This window comes from Phocoena sinus, chromosome 4, assembly GCF_008692025.1.
Source record: "Phocoena sinus isolate mPhoSin1 chromosome 4, mPhoSin1.pri, whole genome shotgun sequence".
Taxonomy (NCBI): domain Eukaryota; kingdom Metazoa; phylum Chordata; class Mammalia; order Artiodactyla; family Phocoenidae; genus Phocoena; species Phocoena sinus.
This window is the reverse complement of record NC_045766.1, coordinates 19492979-19519436: the sequence shown is the minus strand read 5'-3', so window position 1 is coordinate 19519436 and position 26458 is coordinate 19492979. Positions and strand designations below refer to the sequence as shown.

Genomic DNA, 26458 nt, shown 5'->3' with positions numbered 1-26458 from the left:
TGAGAAAATGTTCTGTTTTCATTCTTTTATATGTAGCCGTCCAGTTTTCCCAGCACCACTTATTGAAGAGACCGTCTTTTCTCCATTATATATTCTTGCTTCCTTTGTCGTAGGCTCATTGACCATACACGCATGGGTTTACTTCTGAGCTCTCTATTCTGCACCATTGATCTATGTGTCTGTTTTTGTGCCAGTACCATGTTGTTTTGATTACTGTAGCATTGTAGTATAGTCTGAAGTCTAGGAGTGTGATACCTCCAGCTTTGTTCTTTTCTTCCTTAAGATTGCTTTTGCTATTTGGGGTCTTTCGTGGTTCCATATAAATTTTAGGATTATTTGTTCTAGTTCTGTGAAAAATGTCATGGTATTTGGTTCATTTAAATGATATCTATTTATAGTCTCTGGTAATTCATCATTCTTGTACTTCTCTTTTGTTCTTTAGACGTGGTTCCTTTTACTTCTTTGAACATACTTAAAATAGGGGTTTTAAATTTCACAACCCTGCAAATCAGATTCTCTCCCCTGTTCAGGATTTTTTGTTGTTGCTGTTTGTTTCATGACTTCTCATTTAATTATGTAAGGTTTTTGTTCTTTGTCATGTGTTGTCACTGATTTCTCTGCCTGGTTAGTTTATTGGTCAGCTAATGATTGACCACAGATTTCCTTAAATGCCTGGAATTCTTAAGTCTTTCAGTCTTTACTGAGGGGTTCTGTGTGCATGTTGGGGCATTCTGTCAGGAGTCAGCCAGGTAGTTCAGAGCTGTGCCTTAGCCTTAACTTGTGTAAGCCTCAGAGTTAGTAAGAGGTGAGAGCTAGGGCCTTCTAGCTTCTTTCCTGTCCATTTGCACAGCCCCAGGAATGCATACAACCATCGCCATGCACATGGCTTCTAGATTCCTATGGGAATGTTGTAGTCTTTAACTGTCCCCTGTGAACATCTCATTCCACAGTTTATTCTTTAAGTTTTTTAGTTAGCTTATTGTTTACCCCAACTATTATTTATCCCTAAGACAGCTGCAGTGTTAAACAATTGATTCAGATTATTTTTGAGAAACACCTCCAGCTAAAAGGCAGTTCACAGTAGGCAAGGTCTGAGTCAGGTCAAAGAAACAGTGTGAGTGGGATCTTCCTGGAAACTACTAGAAAGTTCAAAGAATGACAGTTACGTTGAAATGAGGCTTTGAAGGAGCTCCAGCCCCATTTTTGCCCCCTCTAGTGGCTACCAGATTGCTGTAGTCACAATGATTATGTGCCATTTGTTGCCAAGTCTACTGCAGAACTGGGAAGTAGGTAAGATTGGAATAAGTAACAGTAAAACTCAACTGAGATTCAGCCATTTTCTTCAAGAAACACTCCCCAGATTGTTGCAACCCATTTTTGTATTTCCATATTACTGAAATAGTTGATCCTTGACAATTTTTTGCCAATCTTCTTGTTGTTTTTATGGAAGAGTGGATTTTCAAATGTCCTTAACCCCCTGTTTTTGCTGACATTACCTGGTTATACAGCTGCTTTCCAAAGACACCTTGAAGATGTTATTCCATGGTATTCTGACGTCTGTTTTTTTGTTGTTTTTTTTTTTACGGTACGCGGGCCTCTCACTGTTGTGTCCTCTCCCGTTGCGGAGCACAGGCTCCGGAGGCACAGGCTCAGTGGTCAAGGCTCACGGGCCTAGCCGCTCCGCGGCATGTGGGATCTTCCTGGACCGGGGCACGAACCTGTGTCCCCTGCATCGGCAGGCAGACTCTCAACCACTGTGCCACCAGGGAAGCCGTCTGTTGTTATTTTTAAAAGCCTGCTGTCAGTCTAAACTGACATTGCAGAAAAAAATTTCTCTTTGCCTTTCATTTCTGCAGTTTTATTGTAATTTGTCTGTGTATGGATTTCTTTTTATTTTTACTTCCCCATTCTTATTGTATCTTTTCAATCAAAGAAAATCACCTCTTTTAGTTTCTACAGAATGTATCCATGTTCTTCAACACTGCAGTTCTCTCACTCTCACAGTCTTCTCCTGCAACTTTAATAGATGTATATTGGTTTTCCTTGTTCTGCCTTGCATTTCTCTTAACCTCTTTCCTATTTCTCTCCTTCTTTATGCAGCATTTTTTTTGTAGTTTCTTTTACTCTTCTATTTTACTAATTATCTCTTTAGTATTGTCTCATCTCTTGTGTATCAGTGTAGTATGTTTATTTCAATGACTGTTTTTATTTAGGAATTGTATTTGATTTTGTTTTGTATACCTGTTCTTTTTTTAATACTGTACTCTCCTTATGCTTTCTGTTCCTCTTCATGCCTTTCATCATTTTACCATCTCTTTCATATTGTTCTGTTTTATCTCTTAGGGTGTCACCTTTTCATTTATCTGCTTAATCTTATTCATTTCCTTGTGTAGTTAATAATATTTGGTTTTGAATTCGTTATTGGTGAGTTTTGTGTTTTCTGTAAGGGTCCTTTCCTCCCTAGGGTGTGAAAGTTTGCCCCCCAAAATGAATTTTGGTCTAGTTTGTGCTTTTGCCCAAGCTCTTTATGCACGATCAATCAGTTTTTATGTTAATTCTTTGCCTTCAGGCTCTCATACTTCATAAGTATTTATATTATATTTGAATCTCATAAGAATATGGGAAGGCTTGGGTTTTTTTGCACATTCATGCACCCCCCCCCCCATTTTTATTGCTCACCCAGGGCCCAGGTTAGATGGCAGACTTTCATGGTATATCGTCTCATCAATGAGCAGACCTTTTCTAGTTCCCTTCATACATTTGACAGCCCTTTTAGAGCCCCAGCTCCTGCCATGTCCAGATCCTGCCTCTCGGACTCAAGACCATGTCTCTTTTCTCATGGGCATTAAAATGTTAACCAAGTCAGTAACTTCCTGAGCCATTACTATGAATAATCTATATTTCTGAGATATAGAAGTCTCCTTTTTTTCTTTATTAATCATAACTTTTAAAAACCTTTTTTACTTTATCTGTTATTTTTTAATATGTTTTAGTATCTACAGCAACTTTGTCCACAAGGTTGCTAGAAACAGTTACACTTGTGATTGACTTTATCCCTGCAAGATTATAAGTATTTCTTGATTTCATTTTAAGTTTAATTTATTTAAAAACTTAAAACAGTTGATATTTATTGACTGAAACAGGTTTTGTATTAGGTTCTTCACATGTGTAATGGCATATAATTTACAACTTTATGAAGTTGTGTTATTCCTTTTTAGCAGATGAGAAATTTAAACTTAAGGGACTTTAAACAGTTTGTCAAAGGTTACAAAAATAATAAGTGGTGGAGCTGGATTCAAATTGGGGTCTGTCAGACACTAAACTTGATTTCAGTTCTGTTATTTTGGTAGTGTAAGTGAGAAAAATTGTGGTAAGACCTATCTAGTAACTATTTGTTTATCAAAGTATTCTGGTGCCCCAAATATGTAATTGTCCATTGATTTTTTTTAAGAGGTTTTTAGTCTTTAGATTTTTTTTCCAGCATACACTTTTCTAGTGCTATTGAGGTAGAAAGAACAATTTGCTGTGGGTTTTGTTCCTTGAATGGGACTTGTAGGAATACCGAATACAGAAGTATTGGAATATAGAAGTGAGATTATGGTTCATATATAAAGGACCTTTGAGTACCATAAATGACAAAGAGCTTTGCTTTTAAATTAGCAGTAATTTCTAATATGGCTGTGTAAAAATAGAATAGGTAGTTTTGAATAGGTAGCAAAACTTTTGGTCAATCACTTACTCATAAGAAATACTATGTAGATAAGAGGAGAATGGGTGATTTTAAGAAACTCCCTGGGGAACACAAACCCAGAGGGTTCTGGCCTACCTTTTTTCTTTTTCTTTTGGTTTTAGTGGCACACAGCCACAACCCGTTTGTTAACATATTGTCTATGGCTGCTTTTATGCTATAACTGCAAAATTGAGTTAGTTACCTTATAGTCTATAGCACCTAAAATTAAAATATTTACTATCTGGTTCAGTCCAGTAAACGTTTATTGACCCTTCTTATAAAGTAAACCCCAGTGAAAATGATTTTACTTTATTTGTCCGTAAAAAATGGGGAAAACTTTTCAAGCATAGGCTCGTAACTTGTTGGTTCTTTCCAAGGTCAGCACATAAGCTACATAGTGGTCTCCTTTGCTAAGAGCAGATTCTGGCCATATGATGTCTTGTTAATTATGAAAGGCTGAGCTAAAGACTTTGTCCTCAGTTCAGTCAGACTAATTGAAAGCCTCAACTAAGTTCTTTTCTCTTAGTTTTTTGTTTTACCCATTCTGTTTAACTGTAAAGCACATTTAGCATCAAATAAAGTTCATTGTGACCTCAGGCAAAGGGAGGCAGCCACATGTGGGAGTGCTAGAAATAAACCTGGTATCTGTCTGAGGGGAAGCAATATGTGTGTAACAAGAAAAAGGAACTTGTCTGTTCAGTGAGATCTTTGCTGACTTTTTGTACTCTGACCCCATGTTTAAAAAAATATGCAGGACTTCAATTCTTTTGAGTTCATTTTCAAACCAATAGCTTTTTTTTCCCACCAAACATTTTTTACTGTTTCTATAAATATACATGCCCCAGTGTTCCTGTTGTACGTGTTTTTCTTTTGGCCAGCTGTTTAGGTTAAACCTGTTCATGTAGCACACACTCTTTTAGGTTCAATGTCAAATCTTCAGATACCTTCTACAGATTACTATTTTGATCAGAATATTTTAGCACCTGCAAAAGTGCCATGTTAGCATGAATGAAAGTGCATATTTCTCATTTTCATTTTTCTCTGATGTCTCAAAATATTCTTTTGGTATCTTCCATGCCAAATTAGAACATTTGTAAGCCATCAGTATGTTAGAACACCCTGACCTTTGGTCAACAAATAGGTAATTAGACTTTTCTGTCAAGTCTGATAGGTTGCATGTAAGTCTACCTGGATTTTTGGTAGATTTGACAGTCCCATCTCGTGCCCCCCCCCCACCCAATACAGTTGACATTGAATTTTGGAGAGTTGTCTTCACTGTGACTTTATATTTGAGTTGCACTAATGGGGTTTACTTCCTTTTAAGAGAGCCACACAGCAGTTCTAATGACACTGGTTTCAGTAGTTAGAAGGATGAAGGAAGAAGATGGAAGCAATGCAAGCCTTAGGTAAAAGAATTATACTTGCCTCCTTTTGAAGCAATGGGCTAAGGTACCACTGAGACTTGGAGTCAAGGCCAGAGAAAACTTTCTACATACTCATTCAGAATAGGGTGATGGGGCTGCCATCCCCACTGCTGTAGAATTTATCTCATTTTACAATTCTAGCTTTAATGGAAAGATAACAAATTGCTCCTTGGGTCAGAGAGTCTGAGAAAGGAAGATAAACATTACTAAGCGTTGTCATGGCCTTTATAAGAAGTTGAGTGCAAAGGGTGCCCCCGTAAGGTGGTCAGGGCTCCAAGAGTTTGTCCCCAGCTTGACTTCTGTCAAACTGTCTCTATGACAAGGATGTTTTTTCCTTCCCATTGTGAGCATTCCATCCTCAAGACACTAAATGCTTTCATCATTGTCTGCTTTTGAAGAGGAAATTGTTGGACTTTTGCCCAGTTTGACTGCAAGTAGAGTAGGAGGAGATGTAGGAAAGTGAGCCAAAGTGCAGTTTAACCAGTGTTTACTTCACATGTGTTGTGTCACGATAAGGATAGGGGTATTGGTAAAAACTTTCACGCTCCATAGCTACCTTTTCTAGTGAAGCATAAACTTTAAAAAAAGAGAAATAAATTAATAATGCATATGTAAAGCAGGCTATTGATATATCAGGCTGTCAGCATGAAGTTTCACAATTTTGCTTCCAACCGTATTTTGCTAGAACTAGGGAAGTGCTTAAAGAGGCATAAAATTGAATTGTTGGTTGGAAGGAAATTTAGGAACTATTAAATGAAACTCTCCTCTTTTATCTGATTATTACATGGCTACCACACTCATTCATTCCCCCAACACACACACACACACACACACACACACACTCACACACTCACACACACACACACATTTTTTCTCTTTGGTAAAGTCCTTATGTGGCAGATAGAGGTCTGCATGGTCTTTCCAACACTGACTTTTTTCCCCTCACCTGCTCCCTCTGTACTTTCCTCTGTCCCTCATGTCCTTCCTCCTCACAGAGATCTTTCTTGACTGTTGACACGTTCTACTGGCACTTCTCATTTATCCATTGATCACATGCACATTGTGCATTTGTGGTTTGTCTGATCAGTGAGAGCAGGGACTGCATTTTTGGCTCATTTCTGTGTCACCAGCAGCTAACACAATGCTTGGCACATAGCTGCACTCATATATGTATAGAACTCGTGAATTCCATCCATTGCATTTTCTGTAGTCACCTGACTTTTATTTGAACTTTACGAGGTATTTTATTCCATTTTGTATTTGCTCTAGTGATAATACCATTTTTAGAAAACTGAAGAAAATGTTGACAACCAAAATGAGAAAAGGATAATATTAATGTATGAAGAACTCATATAAATCTCTAAGGAAAATGTTTAAAACTCTAATAAATAGACCGAGTATGTGATTAGCTAATTCACAAAAGAAATTCTACATAAAATGGCTAAAAGAGACGTGAGAAAATGCTTATTTGCACTAGGGATCATATAAATGCAATCCTACCTATAGATTTAGCAAAAATTATTTGGCACAAGAAGTAGCTTGAGAGACCTCTTATACAGTGACTCTGTAGACTGTGTTAGGTTAAAAAGATAGTTTTAGAGCCACTCAGACCTAGTTTTAAGTCTTAGATCTTCCACTTGGTTAAATGTATGACTTTTTTGCAAATTAATTTTATGTCTCGTTTATAAAATTAGGAATTTACCTATTTATAGGGATATTGTTATTGTTTGTTTAATTCATTCAGAAATACTTATTGAGTGCTTGCTTTGTGCCCAAACACATTCTCAAGTACTGAGGATACACACTGAACAAATTATCCCTGGCTGATGGAATTTACATCCTAATGGTAGAGACAGACAATAAACAAACACATAAATAAAATGTACAGGATGTTGGATAGTGTTGAGGGCTATAGAGGGAAATAAAGGAGGGAAGAGATGGCAGTTAGTATGTCACCGTGTTGCTATTTTAAATAGGATGATTCAGGAATCCCTTACTGAGACGGTGACATTTCAGCAGAGATTTCAAAATGGTAAGGGAGTAAACCATGTAGATGTTTTGGGGAAGAATGTTCCAAGTAGAGAAAATAACACAGATAAAGGAATGAGGGAATGCTGTACCTGATATGTTTGGGGAATAGCCATGGAGCCAGTATAGTAAGAACAAGTGATCAAGTGGAAGATACTATGAGAGGTGAAGGGGGACGAGATTGAAGGCCTTGTGAGCTACAACAAGCGGGTTGGCTTTCACTTAGGTGGGAAGTCATGGCTGAAATTTCAATCAGGGGAATGACATAATATGAGTATATTTTAAATGGATTATGTTGCTGTTGCATTTAGAACAGACTATGCTGTGGAAGCAGGTAGACTAATTAGGAAACTTGAATTTTGAATAGGGGTTGATGGTGACCTGGACTAGGGTGGTAGCTTAAGGAAGGGTGGAGACAGAGAACTACTTAGACTCTGCACATTTTCAAGGTACATAAATATTAGGCATGAGAGGAAAAGTGAAAGATTACAAGGTCTTGGGCTTGAACAACTGGAAGGATGGAGTTGTTGTTAACCAAGGTAACGTGTAGAGTGCTTAGCCTGCTGTGTGGCATCTACTAGATGCTACATAAAAGGTGGTTCCCGTATACACACTAACAAACGTAGTAAGGTAGATAGCTAGGGGGAAGCAGCCGCAAGGCACAGGGATTTTAGCTCGGGGCTTTGGGACAGCCTGGAAGGGTGGGATGGGGAGAGTGGGAGGGAGGGAGACGCAAGAGGGAAGACACATGGGAGCATATGTATATGTATAGCTGATTCACTTTGTTATAAAGCAGAAACTAACACACCATTGTAAAGCAATTATACCCCAATAAAGATGTTAAAAAAAAAAAAATGTCTGAGACAAAAAATATACAGCAACTTAGGAAAAACATTTATTCTCATTCTCAAGGCTTAAAACTGAACACCAATGCTCTCTGCAGCAATCTTTTGTTTTTCACTACCTTCTGAAAGAATGTTTTTTCTTTCTCATTTTTTCTCTTACCTATTATTTTCTTCCAATATGAACAGTAAATAGATTGTTTGCTGAGTTCAGTAAATCGCATATTATAATCCTTCAAAGCAATAAATGTTTTTATTCAAAAAAAAAAAGGTGGTTCCCTTCCCCAAAATTTAGGGTAAAAATGAAAGACTTTTCCTTTATCTGATGTGCTTGTGTCCACCTACACAAACAAATAGAATATTTCACCAGAATAATTAGATAACAAATTATACATTTAGCTAGCACATTGGAGTTTAGTAAATTACTCCATCTGTTCACTAAGGTATTTACAGTCTAATAGAAAGTGGAACTAATATTTTTCTATATGACTAATACAGTAATGGCAAGGTTATCAATAGTAATAAAACTTTTTTAAAAATCAAAGAAAAAACATACTCTCTCAGTGTTTCATTTTATGGGTAGCATACACATGTGACTCTTTATGCCCCTTTTTTTTCTTTTCAGGATGCTGCCTTATGGCTGTTTAGCAACAGGAGACCACTCTGGCCTCATTGAAGTTGTGAGCACCTCTGAGACAATTGCTGACATTCAGCTGAACAGTAGCAATGTGGCTGCAGCAGCAGCCTTCAACAAAGATGCCCTTCTGAACTGGCTTAAAGAATACAATTCTGGGTTAGTGTTCTGGGTTAGTGTATTTTGTTTGATTATCATTCTTCTGAACAAACTCCCAAAAAGTAACTGTTCTCGCAGTTAGAATCATCAGTGTCCTAGAGGAAATATTAGTGTTATTTATTGCTTCATTTCAGGTTAGATCAAAATGACAAATAGGCCTTCCTAAAATCTTACAGAAGATTAGCATTGAATTCTGCTTCATCTAGATCAAATTTCAGAGCTGGGCAGTAGTTTAAAAATCTAAGAACTTAAGTGTTTAACAAATAACATATAACTTTTTAAGTGCATGAACTTCCATAATTATGTGAATGTATGAACCTAAGTAAATTTTCAATAGATTTTTAAAATAGAAGTAAATGAGTTTGTAGGCTGATCTTTCCAAACTAAAAAATACAGTGCTAGGAATTGTGTTACTTACAATTATTGTGTTGGAAAAGCCCTAATACATAGGAAATTAAGGAATTTCACAGTGAGGGGAAAACACTGCAAGTATTTTTGGCTGAAGATTTTGAAGTCAGACTTAAATGTTATCATTGGCAAAATCCAAGAACTTGGACTTCCCTGGTGGCACAGTGGTTAAGAATCCGCCTGCCAATGCAGGGGACTTGGGTTCGAGCCCTGGTCAGGGAAGATCCCACATGCTGTGAAGCAACTAAGCCCGTGTGCCACAACTACTGAGCTCGCATGCTGCAACTACTGAAGCCCGTGTGCTGCAACTACTGAAGCCCACGCTTCTAGAGCCCGTGCTCCGCAATTAGAGAAGCCACCGCAATGAGAAACCCGTGCACCGCAACGAAGAGTAGCCCCTGCTCGCCGCAACTAGAGAGAGCCTGCGTGCAGCAGTGAAGACCGAATGCTGCCAAAAGTAAATAAATAAATAAAATCCAAGAACTTGTATGTGAGAATTAATTTTCAAATTTTGATTTTAGGGCCTTGTCCCTAAAGGGTCTATATTAGTTACTTCTGATATAAGTCAGTGACTTTAATGGTTGGCACTGTAATACTTAACTCTTAAATATGGAATTCTAGTCTTCAGTCAAAACTACAAAAATGTTCCAAAGCCCAGCATCATTCAGCCAAGCTGATGGTCTCCTCTCATTACTATGCATATGAACCTACCCCTGTCCCCGACAGAAATGTGAGCCCCAGGACACAGCAGTTTGAATAGTTGATGTCCAGTTACCTGATGTCTTTGAGCAAGCCTGCTGGCTCCTCCCTGCCCTGCTCCTCTGATCATCATCCTCACTCTTGGCTGATCCAGCATCTTCTCCTTATATGGTTTTGGCAGCTCTGTGTTGCAGTTGTTCTCACATTAAAAAGGAAACAGAAGTGTGGATTGGCTCCGTCCCACACATTTGGAGGCTGAAAACCTTCCTTGCTCCTATTTTTTTCTCTCATTCAGGGATGACCTGGACCGAGCCATTGAGGAGTTTACCCTGTCCTGTGCCGGCTACTGTGTAGCTTCTTATGTCCTTGGGATTGGTGACAGACATAGTGATAACATCATGGTCAAAAAAACTGGCCAGGTAAGCAACTTCCCAGAGTGCCAAGGGCCTCAGTGATGCTGTTACTTATGTGCAGCACAATCTCTTGTGAAACTCAGATTCTTTATGAGTCTCAGTCATGCCTTTGTCTTTCCTTTTATTTCCCACCCCTTGTTTCATGTGCCATCTGCTTCATATATCGGTTTGTTTGCTTGAAGTTAGGTGATAAGCATTTATTTAAATGTTTAAAAAATTATTTAGGTTATTTACAAGTGACCTATTCCTTCACTATAAGAAATTGTATTTGGGACACATGTGCCGAAGAGCAGAAGGAGCAGATAATGTGCAGGATATATTAACTTTAAAGAAGATAAGTGTTAAAAAAAGAAAAAGTTGAGACAAACCCCACTTGAGGCATTTTTTCTTTTAGAATATCAGATATAATCATCTGCGGGAGTAAGGCGATACGGAGTATGACTAATATCATTTTGGGGTAGCTAGGAAGCTAGACCAGGTTATATAATATAAAGAAGCTCTCAGTTTTGAAGTGAAAATTTTCTTATTCAGAGTGACTTTTGTTTGTAAATTCTTTAATATTAAGCAAAGACAGATGAAATAATTTGAGACGTTTTCAGTTTAGCCACCCTTAGAATTCCCTGACACTAGGGGCATTCCAGAGTAAAGACTCTGAGTCACTCTGTGAACTCTGGCCCTAGGTGGGACCCAGAGTTTTACACCTCCTTGGAGATCTGGGTAGTTCTGGCTTGATCTTTTGAGAGTTGAACCTTGTGTTCACACTTAAAAGGATTCCCTCCGACTTCTGGTTAATCACGCTGAAACACAGGTTTTCCTCCATTCTTTCTTGATGCCCTTCTAATATATTGAGGAATAAGAAATATGTAAATCCAAGAAGTCAAAGATAATAGGAAAAGAAGCCAACAATGGGTGAAAGACATCAACAGATTTGGGGATGAGCAAAAGCAAAATGGAAAAATAGCAGTGACTCGGCATAACTGAGAAAATGGCTACTTGTGGAAGGGTGTGTCAGTCTGAGGAAAGCTCTGGAATCAGGGGCACTAGGTGCTGCTGAAGGTGGGGAAAGGGGAAGAGGCTGAAAACAGGATTGATTGGCAGTTTATATATGGAGCAATTAGGTGCTTGTATCTCCTTTCCAACTCCAAGAAGGGCTAGAGGATTTATTCTCTGAAGAAACCAATTCTTCTGACTCAAGGACAAACAGCTTCTATGGAAGCTAAGGGTAAGATGCCATATTAAAAATAGGGATGGAGTGAAAGTTGGCATGATAAATGGTATGATTCCCAGCCATTTCTGCTTGCTTTGCTCCAAGAACAGTAGCAACCAGGTGTATATTCCCACTCTCGCAATAGACTACATGGTTCTTCTCAAGAGAAAGTGATCAGTTCCAGTGAAAAGGCTTACAGATGCTGACTTTTGAGGTCTTTCCCCAGATACTCTGCAAGGAAGCCCACTGATCAACAATCCTACCATGTCCATAGATTTTTCATTCATCTTGTTAGTGACTCATTCTTAAATATGAATGGTCAGCCAAAGATTATCAGACATTTGTTGAAAGCCTCCACCATGAAAGAGACCAAATCAAGCAAAATGGGGGGAGGGGGAAAGAAGAACTCTGGGAAAACAGTACCTGCAGTAAACAGAGGATGATTTAAGAAGTAAAAACAGAAAAGATATTGCATCTATGAAGTAGTAAGATTCTATTTTTAAAAATTAGAAAATGGAATTCCTATAAATTAAAAAGAGGAACAAATAAAATAGAAGTATAAACTAAAGATCAACTAACATTTCTTGAACTCTTTAACTTGTGGAAAGCACAGTGCTTTAAGTTCTTTATATACGTTAACTCCTTCAGTCCTTATGATAACCGTACAGAGTAAGTGGTAGTGTTATCCCCATTTACAGGTGAGAAGATTGACACAACAGAGAGTGGACATACCAGGATTAAATCCTGGCAGTTTGGCCCAGATTCTGTTTTTTAGGCACCAGGCAATGTATTGCCCTTTAATATCCCGAAGAGGACCAAGATATCTGATAAGTAGAAGAAAGAGGATCCAGAAATGATAGAGGATCAGTCCAGGGAGGTTCACCATCTAGCCTAATAAAAGTTACAGAAAGAAGTAGCACATAAGAGGAAGGGAAGGAACTTACCCAAAAATAATACAAAAACATTTCCCAAAGCTGATGTTTGTGACTATCCAGTCAAAAGGGCACGAAAGTTCCCTTACAGTAGATGAAACAACCCTTACTAAGGCCATGCACCGTGACATTTCAGTGCATCAGGCATAAAGTGATGGTCTTAAAACCTTCCCAGAGATACAGCAAGCCACTTACCAGGGTTCAGGAGTCAGAAAGACTTGACTTCTAAAATAGCAGCGTTGGAAACTGTATAAGACAGTGGGAATTAGCCTTCATGATTTTGAGTGAAAATGATTTCTAACCTAGAATTCTATACCAGACTTTCAGTATGAATGTAGAACAAAGACATTTTCAAACATAAGGTTTCAAAAGCTGTGTCTCTTCTGCATCTTTTTTCAGGAGGATGCCAGAATAAGGACATCCATGAAAATAAGGGTCTCAACTGGGGTGCTTTTGCCCTTGGAGGACATTTGTCAATGCCTGAAGACAATTTTGGTTGTCAGGATGCGGGAGGGGGTATTCTACAGGCATCTGTGGGTAGAGGCTAGGGGTGCTGCCAAACATCTTATAGTGTATGTAAGGTAGAACCTCACAACAAAGAATTTTAGGGCCTAAATGTCAGTAATGCCAAAAGTGAGAAAGCCTGGTCTACACCAAAAGAGAAATGATGTGGAACCCAGGAAACAGGGACTGCAAATGGGAGGAGAGTGAAGGTTGAGCACGGGGTGATGGTTCTTTGGCAGGCTTAGAGAACAGCCAGCCCAGACAGGAGCTAACAGGTTACCTGACCATGTGGAAAACCGTTGTGAAATGATTTTTAGATTTTTAAGATTTTGCGAAGAATTAATGACCAGATCATAGAACACTAAGACAAAAAATAGTTTTGTCAAGGAAAAAGATGAGCAAGAAAAGGAAGTGTAATGATAGTATAGTATTACCACATGGCTTATGTACTTTGAACAGTAAACACTGGATATTGATTTAACCATAAATTATGATATAATGTGTTGCATTATGAGGCATGACATCAGCACAGGAGTACTAAATCTTTACCTTCCATAATAATCCAAAATTAGGAAGTAAAAAATAATTATAAACATACTGTTTAGAAAAATGGAGACATATATCAGGAAAAACACGTGGACGGGTGGGGAGAAGTTACCTCTAAGTAGTAGCGCTTAAGGTGGTGAGGGAACTGGTGGGGCAAGGATGTACTCTCTCTTTGTTTTATTTCTGTGTATAAAACTATTTGATTTTTTAAAATCAAACATGTTTATTATTTGGATGTATTTTTCTTTTTAAAGATTCATCTTTCCCACTGTGTATATGCAGTTTAATATCAGGGTTATTATTGAATATAAAAGACCTTCGAATGTCAGAGCACTCTTTTCCCAAATGATCCAGGAGGCCGTGTAGTGTGTCTACTACTACTCCATTTGATGTAGTGCATGGGCATCTAGGACTGCTGAGGCCTTGGATTTTTATTTGGAACCCACCAGAAAAAAAGGGGAAATTAAATCCCATTTGTTTTCCAGCTCTTCCACATTGACTTTGGACATATTCTTGGAAATTTCAAGTCTAAATTTGGCATTAAAAGGGAGAGAGTGCCTTTTATTCTTACTTATGATTTCATTCATGTGATTCAACAAGGAAAAACAGGAAACACGGAAAAGTTTGGCCGGTGAGTATTGTCCTCGTGTCAGCGTGAACACATCTAATGTTTTCTCAACTGACCAGCTAGACTAGCATTTAGCTGAGAGGTATATGTAGATTGGGGAGATAGTCAGTCTGCTAACAGGAGGCTTTGGGGGAACTTGCCTGTCAGATCCTGTTCTGGTTCAAAGAAGAGAAAAAAAAGTGCTAGAGGGCTTCCCTGGTGGCGCAGTGGTTGGGAGTCCGCCTGCCGATGCAGGGGACACGGGTTCGTGCCCCGGTCCGGGAGGATCCCACATGCTGCAGAGCGGCTGGGCCCGTGAGCCATGGCCAACGAGCCTGCGCATCCGGAGCCTGTGCTCCGCAACGGGAGAGGCCACAACAGTGAGAGGCCCGCGTACCGCAAAAAAAAAAAAAAAAGCTAGAAATTTGAAATAAATTATTGTTTTATTCCAATAGTATACCACCTTTTACCTGTATTAGAAAATTCTCTGAAACTGTTAAGACATTTGATAGTGAGATGCTGAGAGGGACTGGCATTTTGCTGTCATTCTATGTGAAGTGCAGTAAGAGAGTCAGGGTTCAGGGAAAGACTTTGTAATCTCTGATCTTTTCCTTGCTGTTTGTAGGTTTCCAAGCACATTACTTGTCATCTTGTCTTTACTTCTTCATTTTAAATGGGGACAAAAATAATTATATTTCAGGGATATTTTGATAATGAGAGATATGTTACATGATGTGATCAACTCATCCATATGCTTACCAAATGATTGATAGTATCATTTCCAGTTCCGCATGGGTTTCTGCAGAGTATAACTCTGGATCCATTTTCCTCTTTGGCAAAATTAGGGAGATAGGATTGGGTGGTCATCTTGAATGACCAGCTTGAAGAGGAGAGAGAGGGAAGGCAAGATGATAGAAAGGTACAATGCAAATTCATTGACACTGGTTTGGGGGACATTAAAGAAATTAAGTCTCTGGAGTCAGACCACAAATCTAGAATCTAGAATTATGGTTAGAAATCCTTATGGATTATAATCACCACTTTTTTATAATTAATTTTTGTGACACATAGAATTAAAAAGCCTAGATTAAGTGTTAAATTGCCTTTTACCATATAATTTCTATTTAATTTTGTTTTTGAAAAAGATATGTGTGGTTTTAGAGAGCTTGATTTATTTTATGTAAATTTTAGTCCTGGGACAATTTTCAAAAGGGTAAAACTCAGAAACGAACCTTTAGTTCAGTAGAAATTTTCCAGCTCTTATGGAAAGTCTAGCTATATCTCTCATTTTCCTTTATGAAATTTGCTATTTCCGTTCTAACATCATACTCTTGTGATTTGCTGCATCAACTAAAGGTTCCGCCAGTGTTGTGAGGATGCATATCTGATTTTACGACGGCATGGGAATCTCTTCATCACTCTCTTTGCACTGATGTTGACTGCAGGGCTTCCTGAGCTCACATCAGTCAAGGATATACAGTATCTTAAGGTATAAACCTCTTTTCTTTGTAAATTGGACTTTATGAGCATAGAGCTCAGCCGTACCTACCTATTTCATTCAGATGTTCAAAGCGAATGGAACAAAGTCATCTCCTGTGAGACAGTTTTACCCAGGAGTGGTAGTGACAAGCAGCTAAGTAGTTGTCTTGCAGTAATCATAAATTCATTTCATCTTCAAAAAGCCTCTGGCAGAGGTCATATTATCACCATACCTTGGTGTTCATTCTCTCTCCCATAAATGGTATTTGAATAAGGACATGGGGTATGCTGTGTGGCCAAGTCAGCCTCCTGCAGACTTTTGAGATTCGCATCTCACTACAGAGAATATATAAAATCAGATTTTTTCCCTTCATTTTCAGGACTCTCTTGCCTTAGGGAAGAGTGAAGAAGAAGCACTCAAGCAATTTAAGCAAAAATTTGATGAGGCACTCAGGGAAAGCTGGACTACTAAAGTGAACTGGATGGCCCACACAGTTCGGAAAGACTACAGATCTTAACGATCAGCCTTTGCTCCTAATGTATTTGTTGGTTTCGTTTAGTTTTCATTTTGCACTTGCACTAAATTGAACGTGACCCTGCCAGAGATGTTATAAAGGGAATGAAATCCTGGAACCCAGAGTTAAATTAAAAACAATGGCATCCCACAGAAACCTAATCTGAACAATCCCTGATGACCACCCTCTGCTTTTGAATGCTTCCAAGATTCATCATGCAAACTGTCAACATTATGGATAATCATTTCCTGCTGACTTTGCACGCCAAGGAATGCTACTAGAGATTGTTTTTTGTCTTTCTGTTTTTTGTTTTTTTTAAGTATTTGGTACTTTTCTGGAAAGGTGTAAATACTTCTTTTTCATATTGTGACCAAGTGTTATCACTCAGCCAACTTATCCACACCTGGGGACTAGTAGCTGTTCTTACTTTCCAAATGAGGCTTAAAAGAAAGCTTTCTTTCTTCCCTTTTTAAATGTGGAAACTACAAATTATAATATAATTTGAAATTATGATTTTTCAAAAATCTTTTAAACCTGTGGAAACATTAATTCTTTTGTTGATACTTATCTACTGTGATAGCATCATCCCAGCCAGACTTGATGAAAATCTACTTGGTGAGGCAAATATAATTTATGCTGCATATATATTTATAAAATTTCTAGTGGGAGTTCTACATAAAAAGGATGTTATTTTGATTTTCTTCAGCCTGTGTTTTAAAGTTTTACAAAAGCAGAGCTTTTTCCCAAGTTACTTTTTAGTTAACTATGTGATCCAGTTCTTCCAGCTGCTTCTATAATGAGGCACATATTAGTACAGTTTTTACATGGTATCTATGAAAGAGTTCACTTCATAGAGCATAGTACTTGAGCAAATGTATCCAAGACAGAAAGCAAATGAAAAGGAAACTATTTATGGAATAAACTCCAGGCCTAAAATTCAGTATTTTAGTAAAATGCCAGCTGTTCTTACTGTATTTATTAAAACTTGTAATAATGTGATTTTTCAAGGATATTAGTTCAAATTGAAATGTTTCATGCCACATGGAGTTCTTTAATTTATTTGTGGAGGTACCATATATTTAGGGTGCTAGATGGCAGAAAATGTTAATATGTGCAATAGGAACTACTGGTTTGAATGTGTAAATGGATGCTCTTCCTGAGCACTGGCAACATCCAGCAAAACTACTGCTTATTCTCCAAAGACTATTGGGAGCTCTCAATCCTCAGTGACATGGGAAAGAGAACTGAGTATTGGCCCTGCGACTGAGTTTTCTATAGGAATTTTATTAAAGATTGTTTAATTTTGTTGTCTTCCTTAATGTTCTCAGTCAAATAAATGGGTGAGCTGGTTTTGGCTGCTCTTGGGATGTGTGGGCCTCTTCTTTATGGGCAGCACAGGACCTTGGCACTGGGACTCTTTCAGAAATGGTCAATAGACAAACCAACCTCAGGGTAAGCAAGGCTCATGGTCTCTTCCCTGACTTCTCTCCTTGTTTCCCAACCCCATCAAGCAGTATGGGAGGCCTTTTGGACTTTGGTTGGGAGCCTGAGGCAAGAGGGTGTCTTCACTGAGTTTCCATGCCTTTGGGAGGTATCCTGAGGTCTGGAAGAACGTCCCTTCAGTTACTTGGTACCCAAGGCCAGACAAGCCACTTTGTAGCTCTCTTCTATTGGGCAGGTGCTCAGAGCACAGTTTCTTGGAAATAACTCAGCTGATGGTGGGGATTGAACTCTGAACTGACCATTCTCAGGGCTGCTCTAGACTTGGTGAGAGTTGCAGAAATAGGACCATAGGAGGACAGGTTTGTTCAGGGATCTTTGTCTGATAGCAGTCCACCATTACATGTACCAGGTTACGGATCAGGGGTTTGAAGAGTGGTGAGCATTGCCAGGCAGAAGTGGGCACCATTGTTTCCAGAGGGGTCTCCTCAGCCCATAGGTTCCTTGGTAAATATATGCTAAATCGGTGAATGTGAATGTCTTTAAGAGTAAGAAAGGGAAACGAACCTCCCCAGACAGTGCTGGACCTGAGGCCAGCATGGCTCTTAACCACCTCTGCCGTAGACCCCCCGTAGATAGCACGATAACCCTCAGTAGCTGCTGAGCACTCCTACCAGGTGCTCCCTACATACTTGCTGACTTGCATGTCCCTGATTCTCAGGGCCTCCGCCTGAGCCAGACAGTTGGAGGTGGAAGGCAGAGGATAGCCAACCAACAGAGCAGATTAGGGCTCTGGGCTGTAGGAATAGTTCCTTGCCTGGGGGCTGGTTACCCAGTGCCGTGGCTCCCTGTCTTTTGGTTATTTCCCAAAACAAGATTTTGGAAGCTCTATACATTTCCATACTTGAGGACAGCATCTGTGTCTACCCTGGACTGGGAAGACAAAGGATGACTTTGTTGAACAAGTTAATTCCTGAGTATTCTTCTCATGTCTATATTCAAGACCCTGGGCTGCAGAAGCTAGTATTTGCAATCCAGCTCTGCCTCTCTGACCTTGGAGTAAGGTATTTATTTTCTTTCTCAGGATCTGAGCTTCCTATTTGTAAAGTGGGATTGGTAATAACTGCCCTACTCACTTCTGTGGGAGAGACTAGTTTAAGACTGTGATTGGAACGTGTGCTGAGTCCCAACTCAGAGGCAATCTCATTTCTTTCCCTGCTTCCCCCTCCTGAAGGGAGGAATCTCAGGGAAGGGAAACCCCTTCCACAGCTCTATGCTTGTCTCCTGTCTTCCAGTGCATTTTCAGTTCTGCCTTGTGCAGCCCATATCCCTGACTGTCAGCACCAGATCTTAGCCAGGCAGCCTGTAATGCAGGATTCACTTGTGTGCAGAAGGTGAAAGATTGGTCCATGATGTGGAAAGCAGAGAGGTACCATGCCATGTGACCCTTACTATAGGGGACAAGCAGCTCTTAGGAGGGAGGAAGCAGCGGCTGTGGTTTCCTGGAGAAGTGGGCCTCTGAGCTGAGTCTTCAAGGACAGATAGGAGCTAGGTGAACAGGTAATGGGAAGAGCATATTAGGCAGGAAGGTACAGCATATATAAAGCATGATTCATGGGCATTAACAGGATCAGCAATTGCTTATTTCTACTGCCTCTTGCCCTTCCTCCACATCAGAATGCTGCATCTCTTCCCAGGTAGGATCTAAACACCAGTCATGACATCCTGGAGCCTCTTCCTCTTTCAGTAGCAGTAGCAGTTTTGTCCCCTTTTCCAATGATGGAAAAACTGTCTGTCTGACAACACTTTCTGGGTTATTCCTACATGAAAATGTATAACTAATAGATTTTTGGAACTCTTAATATCTTTCTACTTTTAGCAAAGCCCAGTTTTAACACTTAGAGGTCTGGCCTTTCAGATCTTCTCCACCTTCTCCTCTTCTACCTTTTTTTATTGTGGAAAAAGGCACATACAGAAAAGTGCATAAAACACTAACATAAATAATATTAGCATATGATAGAGCAAACATCTAGGTAACCACCACACAGGTCAAGAAAGAAGATTGACCACCTCAGAACCCTACAAATTCCCCTTCCTGGTGAAGACTCCCTCTCTGCCAAGGTAATCACCACCTCTTCTTTTATGGCAATCATCAGGATTCTTCCCCTCAACATCATGTTTTTAAGATTCAGCCATTTAGTTGCATGTATCTCCAGTTCGTTATTTATCATCACTGTACAGTATTCCATGTTATGGATACCCTATAATTTACATATCCTTTCTACTGTTGGGACACATAGGTTGATTCTAGTTTGAGGCTATTACAAATGATGCTGCTGTGATAATTATAATTTATTTCCTGTTTCACATATGTACATATTTCTTTGGATGTATATACTTAAGATTAAAATTGATGGGTCATAGAATTATGTAATCTTTTTTTTACCAAGTAATGCTAAAATGAGTAGTTGTACCAATTTATTTTTTCCTGGTACTTAATTCTTGTTGCTCCACACTCTCGCCAACACCCGGTTAACCAACATTTAAAATATTTTAGCTGTTCTGGTGTTTATAGTGAGCTAATTTGCATTTCCCTGATTGATTAGTAATGACATTGAATTGCTTTTTCATGTTTGTTTTTGGCCATTTGGATTTTCTGCTTTGTGAAATGCCTTCTTAAGTCCTTTATCCATTTATTAATTTGGTTACCTGTCATTTTGGTTTTTTGTTTTAAGGAAGGATTTTTTAATTTTGCTTTTTCGTTTTTGTTATGTGAAATTCTGTATATATTTTGTCTACAAGCCTTATCTTCTAATAACACAAGATCTTAATTTTAATGTCAAACTTATTATTATTTTCCTTTGTGGTTAATATCCCTTATGTGGTATTTAAGAAATCTTTCCCTATTCCAAGGTCATGAAGATATTCTCCTGGAATACCTTATGAAAGCTTCATTTTTTTCCTAATCCATTTAGATCTGTAGTCTACCTGGAATTGCTTTTTATATATAGTATGAAGTGTTTTTTCCTAGTATCTTTTATTTGGAAAGATAATCCTTCTTTCTCCACTGTTCTATATCCCCCTTGGTCATAAACCATCTGTCCATATATGCATGAGTGTGCTTCTGGACTCTAGAAGATATCCAGTAGATTTCATCTCCCTATTTTATTTTATTTTAATTATTAAACTCATGCATAGTACATATTGTGTGCTAGGCATGCATCTAAACTATATATATTTAACCCTTTTAACAATGCTTATGATAGGTACAGTTGTTCTTTCCCACTTTGCAAATGAGAAAATGGAGGCACTTTGTCCACAAAGTAGGAGCCAGTATTCAAACTCAGGGAGTCTGTCTTAAGTGTCCATGCTCTTTATTCACAGTTATCAATGATGCCTCAGTATACATTTCAGAATCTACTTGTCGAGATGCCCAAAATATGGAAATTTTAAATGGAATTGCACTAACTTGTAGATTAGGTTGAGTCAAATTGACATCTTCAGAATATTGACTCTTAAAATCCATGACAGTGGAGTATCTTTTATGTAGATCCTCTTCAGTTTATATCCACTGTGATTTATAGTTTGCTATGGAGAGCCTTGTCTATATTTTGTTAGATTCCTGGGTAAGTGATTTTTTTAAACATATTTGTTGGAGTATAATTGCTTTACAGTGGTGTGTTTCTGCTGTATAACAAAGTGAATCAGCTATACGTAAATATATATTCCCATATCTCCTCCCTCCTTTTTTTTTTTTTTTTTTTTTTTTTTTTTTTTTTTTTTTTTTTGCGGTACTCGGGCCTCTCACCGTTGTGGCCTCTCCCGTTGCGGAGCACAGGCTCCGGACGCGCAGGCTCAGTGGTCGTGGCTCACGGGCCCAACCGCTTCGCGGCATGTGGGATCTTCCCGGACCGGGGCATGAACCCGTGTCGCCTGCATCGGCAGGCAGACTCTCAACCACTGCGCCACCAGGGAAGCCCCCTCCTCCCTCTTGTGTCTCCCTCCCTCCCTATCCCACCCCTCTAGGTGGTCACAAAGCACCAAGCTGATCTCCCTGTGCTATGTGACTGCTTCCCACTAGCTATCTGTTTTACATTTGGTAGTGTATATATGTCCATGCCACTCTCACTTCTTCCCAGCTTACCCTTCCCCATCGCCGTGTCCTCAAGTCCATTCTCTACATCTGCGTCTTTGTTCCTGTCCTGCCTGGGTAAGTGATTTTAAGTTTCCTTGTTGTTGATCTGTTATATAGCAATTGTTCTCAAAGTGTGGTCCTCTGACTTAGGAGTATTAGCATCACCTGGGAACTGATTAGAATGCAAAGTCTTGACCCCCACCCCAGACCTACTAAATCAGAAACTTGGGAGATGGAATAGAGCAACCTGTATTTTAATAGTTTTAACTAAAGTTTCAGAGCAATCAATAGATATACAAAAAATATTTCTATTTCTCAGACATATGGAACATTCTAATTCTATTTATAGAAATTATTTTGATTTTGCTTGTATCATCTACAAATGATTAGTAGCTTTATTTCTTTCTTTCCATTCCCTTCAACATTTTATTTCTTTTTCTTGACCTGCACTGGTTAGGAATTCCAAGAAAAGGTTGAATGGAAGCAGTATTCTACCTTTTGCTGATCTCAAAGGGAAAGTCTTCCATATTAGGTATGGTGTTTGCTCTGGAATCTGGATCTTTTACTAGGTTAAGGAAGCATGTTTCAATTCCCACTAAATTTGTTTCAAAAATCATGAAGTGATGCTGAATTTTATCAAGTTATTTTCTGCATTTTACAAAGATGATCATATGGTTTTACTCATTTGGTGAGTTATATTGATTGATGTTCAAATATTTAACCAAATATTTACATTCCTTGAATGAGCCCAACTTGATTGTGATGTATTATCTTTTTAAAAATATATTGCTGGATTTGATTCGCCAATAATTCATTTGGGACTTTTGTGTCTATTTTCATCAGTGGGATTGGTCCATAAATTTCTTTTAAGGCCTGTTTCAGATTTTGTTATCAAGGTTTTGGTGACCTTATAACCCAGCTAAGATTGGCATTATTTCTTACTTAAAAGTTTGATAGAATTTTACTAGTGACTTTATGTCTGATGTTTCTTTGAGGTATGGATTTAATTTCTTTAATAGCTAGAGGAATATTCAGATTTTTATATCTTAATGTGTTTGTTTTGAAGAGTTGTGATTTTCTAGGTATGTGTCCATTTCATACACCTTTTCAAATTTATTTTTATAAAGTAACCCGTGTGTTAAGAGTTCATTAATGTTGCAGGATTGATAGTGATGTCCTCTTTCCATTCTTGGTTTTGGTTAGTGCCTTCTCTCTTTTTAGTCTCACTAGAGGTTTTTTAATTGTACTGGTCTTTACAAAAATAAGCTTTTGACCTTTTTGACCCTCTGTTGTATGTTTGTTTTCTACTCTGCTTTTACCTTTATTATTTCCTTCCTTCTACTTTATTTGTGTTTATTTTGCTGTTATTCCTCTCCTACAACTTTATAAAATGGTTGCTTAGCTGATCAATTTTAGCTTTTATAATAACAGTCTTTATCTGCATCCCGTAAGTTTTCATACGAAGTCTTTTCAAAACCATTCAATAGAAAATATTTTCTGATTATCATTTTGGTTTCTTTGTGACGTGCTGGTTACTTCAAAGTATTTATTAATTTCCCGATACAGATGGATTTTCTTATTTTTTAAATTGATTTCTAGATTAGATGGCATTCACAGAACTTATCTATGAGTTAAATTCTTTCAAATTTGTGGGACTTATTTTTTTATGACTCACAGTAACGTCAGGTTTTATAAATGTTCAGTGTGCACGTGAAAAAATCCATATTTTGCAGCTTTTGATCAGCTGTTTTACATATGTTCATTAGATCAATTCTGCTATGTTGTTTAAATTTATATATTTTTACTGAATTTTTGCCTAGCATTTATGAAAGCGATAAGTTAAAATACCCTACTATGATTTTGGATTTGCTTATTCCAGTTATGTCAATTTTTATCTTATAGAGTTTGAAGCAATATAATTAGGTGCATCCAAATTTAGAGATGATTTATATCCCTGGTGAATTGAACCATTTTAAAAAATTATTTTAAAGTGTTAAACCGTTTCTGATAATGTGTTTTGCCTCAATGTCTGCTTAACTGATATCAATAGAGTTATATTAGCTTTCATTTGGTTAGTGTTTGCATGGTGTGTTCTTGCAACCTTTTGGAATCCTTATATTATAAATGTCTCTCTTGTAAATAGGATGTAGTTTTGTTTTGTTTTGTTTTAATCCACTCTGACAGTCTTTACCTGTGAATTGAAACATTTAGTCTATTTATATTTAATGTAATTGCCTGTGTATTTGGGGTTAAGTGAACCACCTTACTCTGTAGTTTTATTTTTCCTAGATTTTCTTTCTTTGTGTTCTTTTTTGAGTTATTTTCTTTCCCATTTTAATGGAATGCTGAGATAACTTTTCCCATTAATTTGGAAATCATACACTCTTTTACCATTCTTTTATTGATTACACTAGATGACAACTTGCGTATTAGACTTACCTGAGTCTAATGTTAATTGGTACTTTTATCATCTTCCCAGACAATGCAAGAACCTTAGAACTCTTTAAATCTGTTTATTTCTCACCCAACTATATGCTATCGTTGTTGGATTTTAATGATATATCAGTGTTAAATCCCACAAGAAAGTATTGATTTATACAGCCACTGTCATTAAATATACAGTTAACCCTTGAACAACATGGGGGTTGAGGGGGCCAACCTCCTGCACAGTCAGAAATCTGAATATAACTTTACAGTCACCCCTCCCTATATGTGGTTCCATATCCACGGATTCAGTCAACTGTGAATTGTTTAGTACGTATTTATTGGGAAAAAAGTTTATTATAAGTGGACGTGTGCAGTTCCAATCCATGTTTTTCAAGGGTCAAATGTATATACATTTTTTACTCTTACCATTGCTTTTTATCTTTTTTCCTGCACTTTCAAGCTTTCATTTGGGATCATTTGTTTCTTGGACCAAGGAATACCATTTCATATTTTTTTAAGTTGTTCTACTCTTGGTTAATTCCTTCAACTTTTGTTTGTCTGGGCCCAGAAATTTAGGTTGGAAGTTGCTTATTTCAGCACGTTGAAGGGACTTTTCCATTGTCCTCTTGTTTATATCATTTCTTTTATAAAGTTAACAGTATTGGGCTTCCCTGGTGGCGCAGTGGTTGAGAGTCCGCCTGCCGATGCAGGGGACACGGGTTTGTGCCCCGGTCTGGGAAAATCCCACATGCCGCGGAGCGGCTGGGCCCGTGAGCCATGGCCGCTGAGCCTGCGCGTCCGGAGCCTGTGCTCCGCAACGTGAGAGGCCACAACAGTGAGAAGCCCGCGTACCACACACACACACACAAAAGTTAACAGTATTTTAATGTGTATTTATTTTCTACTAGCCACTTTTAAAGATTTTGTTTGTCTTTTGTTATTAGCAGTTTTCCTATGATATACTGAGGGCTGGTTGTCTTTCTATTCTTCCTGCTTGGTGTCTGCAGATCTTGAATCTATAGCTTGCTACCTTTCATCATTTGGAAAATTCTCTTCAAATCTGCTTTTGCATAATTCTCTGTCCTTTTGGAACTCCATTTACATGTATTTGACCTTTAATTATGTAGTCTATACTTTAATTACTCCTTTCTCTATAATCTCTTTGTATTTTTCTCCTATTTTCTTTTCACCTATTTCCCAGTTTATTATTTCTCTGATTTTGAGTTATTAATTTCATTATTGCGTTTTTCAGTTCTACAGTTTCTATTTGGTTCTTTTTAAATTCTGCTGTGTCTTTTTATATTTTTCTGTTCTCTGTGAAATTCTCAGAGTTGTCTTTTCATTACCCTGAACATTTTAAACATAATTATGTTAAGCTTTACATCTAATGAATTCTTAATCTGCAGACCCTATGGGCCTCTTTCTATTGTTGGTTATTTCTGTTGATGCCCATTCATGTTGCCCTGCCTTGTTTGCTCATTTATTTATTTATGCTGTATACTCACATCCAAGGTAACTCTTATTTCAAGAACAGATCAACTCTTTATTCTTTTTTTAAAATATTTATTTATTTTTGGCTGCATCAGGTCTTAGTTGCAGGATGCGGGATCTTCATTAGGATCTTTGTTGCAGCATGCAGGATCCTCCGCTGTGGCATGCGGGCTATCTAGTTGTGGCCTGTGTGCTCAGTAGTTGCAGCGCATGGGCTTAGTTGCCCCACGGCATGTGGGATCTCAGTTCCCTGACCAGGGATCAAACCTGTGTCCCCCACACTGGAAGGTGGATTCTTAACCACAGGACCACCAGGGAAGTTCCTCTTATTTCTTAAGTTACGGTCTTTTGGGTCCCAGCCCAGAATGTGGGAGTTTTGCTAGAGTCCTCCAACATTGGCATTCTTGGACCCCACGTTCATCTCCCTAGCCCTGCAAGGCTGTCCAAAGTGCTGTTTAGATGCCTGACCTCCTGTTGCGGAATCAGTAAACATTCCCAGGATTGCTAGTAATCCAAACGCCTGGATTACTACTCTGGTTTCTGTTTCCTCCTGCACCTTGGCATAGAAATTCATCACTGCCTCTTTTGCTTTCTGGTGCCTTCAAGAAGATATGTTTTATATTTTGACTAATTTTTCACTTGTTGGCAAGAGATTTGTCAGCATTACCTTGTCCACCTTTACTCCTTTCTCTACTAGCTCTTCATCCACTTTCATATGGCTTCTTCCTCATTTCACTGAGACCGAGTTTATTAATTTTTTCACCAGCATCCTTGATGTTGCCAAATCAAATGGACACTTTTCAGTTCTCATGCTTCTCATCTTCTCAGCAGCAATTTG

At 38.3% G+C, this 26458-nt stretch overlaps 1 protein-coding gene across 5 annotated transcripts in view; it reads left to right on the top strand.

The window, feature by feature from the left end:
- The window catches only part of PIK3CB (phosphatidylinositol-4,5-bisphosphate 3-kinase catalytic subunit beta), a 195625-nt gene extending 178138 nt beyond the window's left edge, over positions 1–17487 (top strand). For all 5 annotated transcript variants that reach the window (XM_032630188.1, XM_032630189.1, XM_032630192.1 and 2 more), the window contains 5 exons: positions 8650–8817; positions 10220–10343; positions 14012–14157; positions 15490–15622; positions 15993–17487. In XM_032630188.1, coding sequence (XP_032486079.1) covers positions 8650–8817; positions 10220–10343; positions 14012–14157; positions 15490–15622; positions 15993–16130 — 709 coding nt within the window. In that variant the 3' untranslated portion in view covers positions 16131–17487. The remainder of the gene's footprint in view (positions 1–8649; positions 8818–10219; positions 10344–14011; positions 14158–15489; positions 15623–15992) is intronic.
- Positions 17488–26458: the final 8971 nt, after the last annotated feature.